Below are 11,739 nucleotides of genomic sequence, written 5' to 3' on the forward strand. Positions count from 1 at the left end.
TTATGTGATATTCATGATCAAAAATATATTCCAATAGATAAAACTTTGGTGTGTTTCCTCATTTGATCTGCAAACTATAGAAGATGCTACTAACTATTAATTGTTGGTGACTTTTGGTGCAAGTGTAATATAAAGTTACAGCATCGTCCCTCCTTTGAGTCATTTCTCATTAAGTTGATAGTACTTTGGCGGAAATAAATTTGAGCTTAATTCAATTGATCAAGTTAGGCTTGTTTCAAATACAAGCTATAACGTCTTGATCCAAAAAAACAAAAAAAAAATTTGCCACATTTGGTGCACGTGTGATTGCTAACTCCTCTTCATTAGGATCACATAATTTTGAATCTTATTTTGTTTTTCCTTGTGAGATAGTTCGATATGAAGTGAATCCTAATGTACCATTAACTCTCTTATACAACCACCCTTCTTTTTCATAATGCCTTCATCTTCTTATTGCTCTCATCTCCTTTCTCTTTTGTTTTTACTGAAGGTATTCGATGGTGATCACCTATCACCATGCCTTCGCCAACCCAAATTAACCCTGGTAATCTCTTTAATGGTGAGTTTCTTTCTTCTCCATCGAATTAGTTTCAAAGTATTTCGATTTACGACATCAATTTTCTTTTTTTGTTCTTCATCAGCAAAATTCGTCAACCAGTGATCTCCGATAAATCTTTCGTTGACCCCACAAGCTTTGCCTTGTCGTCTTTGTCACCTTGATACCTTTCTTAAACTTTCTAAGTTCTTTTTTAAAATTCCACTATGTGAGCTTATCTTGATGAGATGAGGAGTTGATTTAAGTTATAATGTTATTATGTAATTCTGTATCATTATATGAAAGTTCATTGCAAATTACTTCGGATATGTTTATTCTATTACGTTGATAATTACTAGCATGCATTAGAATATTTTTAATGCATTTTATATTGTTCATAGATTATTATTGAATTATATCCACTGGGCTGTATGCTAACTACATTTTGGTAGAAATATTTCAGAGTTAGAGAATGAGGATGTGGATATCAAGGAGTAACAAATATATTTCTCTATTAAAGTTTTTTATTCTATTTCTTCCTAATTAGACTTAGCTTTGTTAGAGATCATATACTTTAAGTTTGTATTACTAGAGGCTTGTTGAAGCCTGCAATACTTGTATATTTGAATTATATTTGCTTAAATTGTTATAGTATTTTAGATCTTTCTTAGATACTTTGTGAGAATATTGTACTGGGGCCATGTGAGAATCACGTGGGTTATTCCATGTGAAAGACATGATTTTAGAGGGTGAGTGTTTTACAAGTCAAATTTGATGGGGCTTAGCTCGAGTTATATAATTCTTATTATCGTTATTTAAAAATGAAAATGTTAAATATAGGTAGGAGAAAAAGCCAACCATCCCTATAGAAAGATACTTATGCCCTATTAAGTAAGCCAACAAATTTATACACCTAGTTTAAGCTTTGTGCTAATTTGAGATAAATATCGTCGCTTCAAGCCGTTGTGCTACCAAATTGTTTCTCTAAGCCAATACACTACCGAACAATAAACTAAACTTAATCTAGCCGTCGAGTATATAGCCATTTATATCTGAACAGTTTTTGACACAGCAAATACGCTGAATCCAGACTAACACTTGGAAGTTTTGGCGTGCCCACTAAAATTACTAGGCCGACAACAGAATCATTATAAAATATTTAAATAATTTAGGAGGTCTTAAATCTCACATTTTTTTAAAGGATATAAAGCGATATCGTGTTATAATAAATGAACGGGTGTATATAATCCCTGTGTAATTAATTAATCATTCTAGCCAACTCCTTACATCAACCAACCAAAAGTAGTACAATCCATCACCATCCTAATCCTAATCCCCTTACAAATCAAAGCAAAAACCTCCGCCTCTAACATCTCCCCTACTTTATCTCTCTCTCTCTCTCTCTCTCTCTCCTACTCCAAATCCCCCCCCAATCCTCCTCGCTATCACACACCACCAACCCACAAACACAATCCATCCACCTATAAAACCCTAACAACTCTAAGAATTGGATAAAAATTCCCCTCGCCGTAACTATTCTTATCCGCACGGCCGCTATCCGAGCTCCCCACATGACGTCCGCCACCGCCTCGAAGAGGGCGCTGCTCGCGGACGACGTCCCGTGGCGGGCGACCACCGCGGGGAAGAAGCCGGTGCCGAGGATTCACCAGAGCCCGGTTCTTCGGGTCGCCCAGAACCCTGGCAGCGCCTATGCCCTAGCCGTCATGAAGGTGGATTGAGCTCTCTCGTCTCTTTAGATTCGGTTGATGGTCGATTTCGTCTTATTTTGTTTGGTTTTGGTCAGCATCCGGATCCGATAGGCGAAGGCTTCGCAATGGAGGCGAAGCTGGAGGCGGCTGGGCCTGAATGCATCGTCCCTGGGCAGATTACTCCGGTCAAGCTGCTTGGGTTGAAGGTTTGGTTTTAACGATTTCAAAGTTAGCTTCTTTTTGTAGTTTTTTATATGTGAAATGATGGTTGTATTGGAATATTCTTTTCTTGGTGCTTGTGATTTATTGTGGCTGGGTTAGTAATTTGGGTGATTACTTGTTTCGGGTAATTCATCATTTAGGTTTTTCATATCTTTTTCTTGATGATTATAAGCAAAAATATTTAGCTTGACCTCCAAATCGCCGTCCTTGTTGAATGATTTCTTTTCTGGTGTCTGAAGGGCACCGGCATCAATTATCATCGTCATTCAGGTGTATTTCTTCCCATTTGTCGGAAGCTTGTATGCAGCCTCGTTTAGAAAGGGTATGCCTGTCTCTAACAATTCACTGAGAGGAGATTTTGGGGTTATTTTATATGTGAATTCATGTGAGACCTAGTACTATAAGGATCTCGGGTGATTTCTTCTTAGAAAGACTTTAGGATTCGAGTGTAAATTTCTAATTTAATGTAGAATATTTTGTACAAATAAGATAAACTTGCAAATCTATTGATATTTACCTGACATAGTGAAGTCTAGTCACTTTGAGCTAAAAAATATTTTTGGTGGACATGTAGTATTGCATAATACAACAAATTCATTTCTTCTACTCTTACCCGTCTTTTGTGGGTTCATGAACTCTTCACTGATATCTAGTACTTCTCTTTAAGTGCAACATAGTGTATCAAATCCTTTTTTGATTTCCTTTCTTGCCAGAAAGCGACATACTTGTGCAACTACAGATTGAATTAAAAAGTTATGCAAATATAAATTGATTTTGCTCTTTTTCTCTCTTTGTTATTTTAAAGCCACTTTGATCTGATGAGAGTTTTGCCTTATGATGTAATATGTTGCTGACTCTTGAATTTGGCCTTATGATGTAATATGTTGCTGACTCTTGAATTTGAAGAACTTAAGTATATAGAAATCATCAGTTCAATTTTCCTTTCGCCTAATTTAAATCTTTGGCAAGAATTTTTATTGTGCAAATTTTCTAAATGTTTTTGCATGTTGGCCAGTTATTACTAGCATTTCAAAGTTGCATTTTGAGTTTCCTTATGACTTTTAACAGGATCACAATATTTTTACTTATTTGCAGGTCTGGCCTATTGATGTTAACTTTAAATTTATGGAACCTGTTGGACGAGAACTACGGTCCATAGGAAAGGTAATGCTGTAGCATTACTATTTTTCCCTTTGTACTAAAATATGATTATCAAAATATAAGGATCTTTTTTCACTTCTCGTCTTTGATCAAATATTCAATACTAAGTTTGATATCTGTGGGCTAAGCATTTGGAAGTTTATTGCTGACTTCGCACTTCTCAGAATTGTTAGCTAAGTATGTTTGTTGAATGCTTAACATCACACTTCTACATCAGTGAGGAATATAACCTGATATTTCCTTATAGTGATCTCCTCTAAAAGACATATTAAGAACCTTTATAATTAATGAGTATTAGCATCTTATGCAACTTAGTTTTCCCGTGTTCAGTTGATTCCAGATGAATATTTTATTGCCTCATTTAATGCCACTTTTATCAAATTATTATGTTATGCTGGTTTTATTCTATTAGTAATAGAGTTTGGATTCTTCTTAAGAATCTCAACCTGAGAGGTAATGTTAAGTTAGGGCCTTAGGGACATGTAAGAGAAACTTAGTCAAGGCTTATAATAAGTAGATCTAGAATTGAGTACCTTATAGTATATCACTATATTTAGTCTTTCTTGATGTGCAACAAGTTCCTAAAGAGGGCAAGCCCCGCTATCTAGGATCTATCATTCAACAAGGAGGTGTAAAGGAGAATGAGCTTTAAATTAGAGCAGATCTGGTCAAATGGAAAAGTGGCTCTTTCTGTAGAAGTTCTATTGATGCTTATATGACTAACTATGTGTAATATGCTGTACATTTAGCAACTAGGCAATAGGGTGCTAGAAATTAAGTGCTCAAGGACATGATGTCAAGCTGGAAGATAAGAGATAAGAAAGCTGTTACAAATCACTCAAAAGGTCCAGAGGATTATTTTTCCATCTGGAATGTTTTTTTTTCCTCTCCATTTAGATGAACTTTTTTTTTTTTCTAAATTCTTTATGGGTACTGATCCATGATTCCTTGCACGCAGTTGCACCATGACAGTTCAAAGCATTGGAATACAATTGTATGAGATGCATCTCAAAATAGAGGGCATCATTTGGTGTAGTCACAATAGAATTGGTGTAATATCAAAATAGAAGGCTTGCCTTTTTCATCTATGAGGTCATGAATTCAAGTCATGAAAACAATCTCTTCTAAAATAAAGTGGGGCTATGTACATTTTCATTTTCCACATTCTTATGTAAGCAGAAGCCTCGTGTACTGAGATGCCTGAAATGCCTGAAATGCCTGAAATGCACTGAGTAGAAATATGACAATGTGTTCTTGTGTGAGAAAACAATGCATCATATCAGTGGAGATGTGTTTCAATATTATTGGTTTGTATCAATCTTGCTAGCTTGTGTGGTTCCTTTACTAATATTATTGATTATATATATATGCATGTATTGTACGAAGTCTATGGGCATCCAAAGCAGCATCTCTTTAACATGCACCATTTGGTTATTACCATTTTAGGTTCTGACCATTTATAAAATTCTTCTGCAGTTCATGGATTCAGCATTCAACCTCATGAACGCATCTTTCCAAGATCGGTAGGCGCAAGTGTGCTGCTACTTTTACCGTTACAAACTTTCAACATATCTACAGCTTTGCAATTTGCCTTCTTGCGAGAGTTACAAGCTTCAAGAGTTGATGGAGAGAAACTATTCATGTGCCTAAATTGTGTATTGAGCTCAGTAGTTACATAAAGGGGTCTACCTACCATGTATGTCATACACACTTTGTTTGGTCTTCATGCTTGGAAGCAAGATAAGAACTTTGTATAGCAAGTGCTTCTCTTTTAATAAGATGGTCCTCGTTTAGAATATGCTTGGATTTATAACTTAGTTGTCCAATGAGCTTGGGTGTCTTTCCTATTTAATTACGGCTGGTTAGGATTCATGCCTCCACAAAAGTTCTTGATGCAAAAATATCTTTGCTAGATTGCAGTAGGAAAAAAGGAAAGAGGTGAGTCAGAAATATGAAAGCATTAGTATACAAAATTGAGTCAGAACATTGGTGGATTCTTGAGATCTCCAATACTTATACTGGAAAGGCATTAGTCAAGAAGTTTGTTATTTGATTAGTCAAACCCATAACCATGCCTTTCACTTGCAATCTTGTATTGTGTTCTATAAAAAGGTGGCTAGATGTTTCAAGGTGCATTATAGTTTACTAGTTACTGAGAATATCTATTTCTACTTTGATCAAACGGTTTGCTAAGTATGTTTGTAACATTGAGACAAGAAATATGAGGCTGGAAGCATTTGTAATGATTTCAGAGAAGTCTTGGCTCCTTTTGAGTATTGTTCATGTATCTCAACCAAAAGCAATAGAGAATATATAGTAGCAATTTCATAGCAGTAACATTCCAATGGCATCTTTTCTTTCTCTTTTTCTTTTTCTCTCTCGTGCTTGAAAGATACTTGTCCAAATTTCTTCGATGTACTTTCCTGTTTGGCATACGTTAACTCTACGAGCTCCAATTTGGTGAGCTGGTAATATCGCTGAACAAGTAATGGATTTTTTTTGTGAAAAAGATGTCCCTTGTGGGTTCCTTCTGGGAACCAATTAAGAAGTACAGGATCCTATCTGAGAGGATGGAGCATACACATCAAGCAATATATAATTATATGTCACTCGAGAGATTCCATTAGAATATATAATAAGATATTTTATGATTTATATTTCATCTTTGATGATTTTATAATTTTTTTTTTCATAATTCTCGTTTAACATCCAACGTTATTTTGACTGACTGATATCGATCAAATTACTAAAATATTCAAGTCACTATTTTTACCTCTCCGTGCCCCTTCTTTGAAGAATGCAGAGATGATTTAGATATTTATAAATTATTTCATATATTATAATAGAATATTTTTTTGCTGGTACTATTTAAATTAACGGAGGGTGCTAAATGAGAATTATAAGAAAAAAGTAGATCTTAAAGACGGGGTTTGAATCACAAAAGAGATAAAATATAGGGTGTGATTTGTAAAATTCCCTATATAATAAAGGATTGAAGCAGTTCTATGGATCAAGAAAAATAACGGCTAATATATTCTTCTTCCTCTAGTGGACCTAATTCGATTTTGGGCTTTAGATTGTATTCATCTAAGGTTTGATAAGGCCCATGGCGGAATGGCTATTCTTATGTCGATGTCCTTGAGAATAGATGGAATGAGACAATTTGGATCAAACTCTCAAGTATCCCTCTCCACTGTTGAACTTATACTCATTTTATGAGAATAGAAGATAATTTTGCTACTTATGATAGATAGAGAACCGGAAGGAAAATCAACTCAAGGTTGACAAGATTGAAGGTGTTGGAGATAAATTGAGGGTATTGGTGATGTTCATAAATAGATACTTCACTTGGGTGACAAAGGATAATACTAAAATATAACAATCTAGCAATATCTAGTGGGATAGTTGGCCAAAAAAGAGGACAAATCCATAGACGAAGGGAATAGAAGAATGAAAAAAATAGGGCAAGAGAGGCAGAACACACTTCCCATTAAGTGTTTGTTAAAATGTTTTTGATAGAAAAGAGAGAAAAAAAGAAGTAATTATTGTGGAGAAAAATGACGAGTTTGAGACGGGAAATAACTAGTATGAACTTGGGACATGGATAATTTAAAAGTCATGAAATCTCTTGAGAAAGATATAACTACTAAATACATTACTTCACTTAATAAAATGGAATAGATGGAAGGGAAAATTGAGGTATTAAAATAGAAGGATTATTAAATGATATAAGAGGTTTGCGGTTCCTAAGACGAAAGAAGATAGTGCCTTTTGGAGCTCCTCTAAGTTAGAGAAGTATCTGACTGTGAGCTTGATAGTGCCTTTTGAGGAGGATGAAGTGAAGACATCAATGTTTGCTATGGTAGAAAATAAAGCTCTTGGTCCTAATGCATTTAGTATGAGATTTTATTATGATTTTTAGGATATAATTAAGGATGTTATGGATTTGTTTATAGATTTCTACACTAGGATTTTGAATTTGTAAATGTTGAATTATACTATAGTTTGTCTTTTTACCCAAGAAGAAAAGGCTTGAGAAAGTATAAGAGAACAAAGCTATTAGATTGTTAAATTATAACTACAAATAGGATTGTAGAACGATAGATAGCTTAATAAATAGTTACCAAAAGTCTTTCATCAAGAAAATATTTATTCTGGAGATTGTAAGCGCCTATGAAATAAATTGCCATGTTAAAAAAGATGATAGTATTTTGCTGAAACCAAATTTTAAAAAAGCATATGATAAAATTAGATGTGACTCTTGAGAATGTCCTTCGATGAATGAGCTTCAAAAGGAGATAGACCCATTGGGTAATCTAGTTAGTGTCTAATAGTTCTTTTGTAGTTATGATAAATGGAAAAGTGAGCAACTACTTTAGGTGCAAGAAGGGTCTAATGCAGGGGAATCCTCTATCCTCTATCCTCTATTCTGTTTGTGCTGATAATTGATGACCTTAATGCTTGAGCAACTAAGCAAGGATAAGACGTTTAAGCTCTTATTTAATCATTTAAAGTGTGATTAATCTACAATATGCTAATTATACCCTATATTATTGAGGAATAGCATAAAAGAAGTGAGAATTTTAAAATTTATCTCGTATAATTATGAAGTTGTGTCGGTGTTAAAAATAAATTGAGAAGACTTCCTTGGTGTATTTGGGAATTGATCAAACTTTGGGGAATGAATTGGCTTAAATACTTAATTGTAAAACTAAGAAATTACTGATCAAATAGTCTTTACATAGGAGAAAATAGATGAAACACAGCTGGATTCAATCATAGATAAGGTGGAAAAAAGGCAGTTAGGATAGAAAGAAAAGTTCCTGTCTTTAGAAGAAATGATAACGCTCAAAAACTCTGTTTTAAGCTAAATTCCTTCTTCACTATCTTTTTTTTTAATGGTGCTAGCTTGGGTTAAATAGAAAATTTGATCAGTTGAGATGTTATTTTATGGAATGTATTGGGGTTGAAAAGAAAGTTATGCCCTAATGAACTGGAAAAAAGTGTTTAAAGGAAATTAATCTGGAGTCCTTAGAGTATTAAACATGTAGGAAATGAATGTGTCGATGTTAGCCAAATGATAGTGGTGTTTAATGAATGCTTTTAGTGAGTTATGACTAATATTGTATTGTAGAGATATTATAAGAAAATGACCGTTGAGAAACTTTGAATAGCTCAGCTAGGCTCTCCTTTTTTTGGAAGGGCGTGATTCGTATTATGACAGTTTTAAAATTAGTTTAAGCTCTAATTATGATATGCAAATTAACTATTAGAAATGCACTAGATAGGGGAATGCAATTTGGCTACGCTTGTCAAAAGGTGTTTAAAATAGTTTTAGGATGAGAATGTTTTTATTACTAATGTTTAGATTGACTCTAGCTGAAATTGCATTACAAACGATGTTTAGATGATACTTTTATTGAAAATGAACATCAGTTGATAAACTTTGTGAATTGTAGTAGTGGCTTTCAAATTAGTGAGCACAAAGGTAAGCCGGTTGATAAATATTTACTGTTAGTTCTTTTTATAAATTCTTGAACAATAGAGGACAATTTTTAAGGATTCTTTCAAGTTTATGGACAATTAAGATTCCTATTAAATTAAGGGGGTTTCTTTAGGTTATATGCAAAACTAAGATTCTCACCAGAGACAACTAGATGAAAAGAGGTTTGATGAGTTGTAGAAAATGTGTCTTCTATAACAAAGAGGAAACAATGAATTGTTTATTCTTAAGGTGCTTGTATGTGAAAAAGGGTTTTTGATAAATGATTTCTTATTGTGACAACAAAAAATTTCATAAGCAAATAGTGGAAGGTGTGGATAGCATTTGTGATTTGACAATTTGGCTTGAGAGACAAAAAAAAAAAAAAAAAAAAAAAAAAAAAAAAAAAAATTTCATGAAAAACATAAAAATTTGGTAGATATAATCCATAGATTTTAGGCAAGTATTCAAATAAGGAGACTTGAAAGAGAGCAAAAATTGTGATTGTAGATGATGACTAGTTATGTCTATTAGCCTACTACATTCATTTTATGTTTTGGTATAGATTGAATGTTCTACTCATGTTCCTAAAGTTATAGTGGTTTTGTATTGTAATAATTGATTGTGGCCTTAGCTAGAATATTTTGGATATTCTGAATTTTTGCTAAATAGGTTGTCTATTAATAGTAGCTGATATGAGCTATCAAAAGATTAATTAAGTCTTTTGAATGAAACAGGGCTGTCTTTTTTTTAATTTTTTTCGACTAAAGAAAATTATATACCACTAATAACCAGTTAGCAACGGGGCTTTTCCTTCGATTCGAAAGTCTTGAAAAATACTAGTGACTATGATTTGGTGAACAATATGAAAGAAAATATAATAACAGACTCTTCAATTTCTGGGCCTTTGACTCCGGTTGGCTAGCTTCGTGAGCTCACTAGATTATGGAGAAATGGGCGGCTATATTTCCCTCCTAAGTGTCCATTGCCTCTTAAATCTTTTTTCTCTTTCATTGTAACCTAAAATCTTTCATTGCACACTCTTCATTTTTTCAATAAATTATATAAGAGGGCATGTCCTCCCATACATGTCACTGAGAAGATTAAAAAAATAAAAATAAAATTATCATCATGTATACCATTTTTTTTGCATTAATCAATCGCCACGAGCAAAAAGGACCCGCTAAGATTAGTTTACAAAACATACAAGCTAGGTTGGAATTTGGAAAGGTCTCCTCCCGGAAAAATAGAATAAAGAAGAAGAGAAAAGTAAGTAAAAGTGGTCATCAACAAAAGAAAAAATAAGCCATACACTATGCACACCTTTCGGTGTATTGATAAGTAGCAAAAAGTGGAGCTCTATAATGAGATCGAAGAACAATAACTTTTGACAATGAAGGCTGAAAAGAAAACACTGAATGACTACCGACTAAGATCGGAGAGCCAAAAGGAATGCACGGGATGAAGCCCACCCGGCTAAACTTGTTAGGATCCAAAAATGAGTCATCGGTAAAGTGAGAGGCACAAACTTTAACAATATTGTTAACTTTGGATTTATGATTCAAATTTAACTAATGAATTTAATATATTTTCAAAAAGAAAGATTTTTTTTTTTCTCATGCAAAGGACTGCACTGATTGAGCATTCTTTTCATGATGCAATCTTCTTCTTCTTTTTTCCATTAAATAAAGAGCATTTCCCTCCACAAATGGGTCTAGACCAACCTATCTATCGGTTTCCTAATTTTGGTGTAAAGATCAGAGTTCCAATTGTGATACATCAATTTAACAACTATCAGGCCTAATTGATTCAAGTCAGAATAGCACAATTAAAGCTAAACTTTTTCCCTAATTAGACCATATTATAATACCCTATGACTAGCGTTGATTGATCCAGTCAATTGGAGCCGAAGTAATACCAATTAGTGGGCAAATTCCGACCTCAATTGCACCTTTACATGGAGAACTATATCATCCCTCAAGAAATCATTCGTGATCAAACCAATGCGCCTAGAAATCTTATCAATTTATGCTATGAAATCCACTAACCTATATCAATAGAATCTTTTGCAATTTAAATTACAATTATTTTTTCAATGAGCAAGATCCAGCTTTTGAAACCTGATGCACATAACTTATATATACATAGCACACTGGAGTCCGTTATTGCCAATCTAAAAACGAAATGCAAATTAAGTTGTAAAGGACCCAACCTCAGTAACTGATTGCAACTCCTTAATGACTGACGATGCATAAAAAAAATTGGAGTCGATGCTAATGATCTATCATCGATGCTTGTTTCAAAATCGAAACATTACGTAATATAACACAATAAAAGCCTCGAAATGGGAAGTCAACAAATCATTAGTCATTTTTCACAAGCAAAAAATAAAAGGTATTGTATAAATAACTGAGGAGGTTGGTATTTTCAAAAGATAGATTTTAATATTTGCTTAAACATATTAAGATGATCAGTCCAGTCAAAATCTATGATGATGTAATTCACAGCGCTGCCACAAATTTTAATCAATATTGGAAATACAACTGGAATGTAGTTCGATATATCAAGTTACAGTATCTATTTGTGGACTGCCAGAGAACCCGAAAAAGAAAAAGAGAGAAAAAAAAATA

At 33.7% G+C, this 11,739-nt stretch overlaps 1 protein-coding gene across 1 annotated transcript; it reads left to right on the plus strand.

Annotated features, from left to right (window-relative positions):
* Positions 1-1,939: 1,939 nt before the first annotated feature.
* Positions 1,940-5,425, plus strand: LOC140759639 (uncharacterized). The gene is made up of 4 exons (XM_073096249.1): positions 1,940-2,265; positions 2,340-2,450; positions 3,562-3,630; positions 5,104-5,425. The coding sequence occupies exons 1-4, from the start codon at positions 2,107-2,109 to the stop codon at positions 5,152-5,154; spliced, it is 390 nt and encodes a 129-aa protein (XP_072952350.1). The 5' UTR covers positions 1,940-2,106; the 3' UTR covers positions 5,155-5,425.
* Positions 5,426-11,739: the final 6,314 nt, after the last annotated feature.

The sequence above is a fragment of the Typha angustifolia genome, chromosome 4 (assembly GCF_048772165.1).
Source record: "Typha angustifolia cultivar Huaian chromosome 4, ASM4877216v1, whole genome shotgun sequence".
NCBI classification, from domain to species: Eukaryota; Viridiplantae; Streptophyta; class Magnoliopsida; order Poales; family Typhaceae; genus Typha; species Typha angustifolia.

Bases quoted from the DNA above. Each gene is read 5' to 3' on its own strand.
- LOC140759639 (XM_073096249.1), top strand. From the start codon at position 2,107: ATGACGTCCGCCACCGCCTCGAAGAGGGCGCTGCTCGCGGACGACGTC. The intron at 2,266-2,339 runs GTGGATTGAGCT...GGTTTTGGTCAG, and splicing joins ATGCCCTAGCCGTCATGAAG to CATCCGGATCCGATAGGCGA. The intron at 3,631-5,103 runs GTAATGCTGTAG...ATTCTTCTGCAG, and splicing joins AACTACGGTCCATAGGAAAG to TTCATGGATTCAGCATTCAA.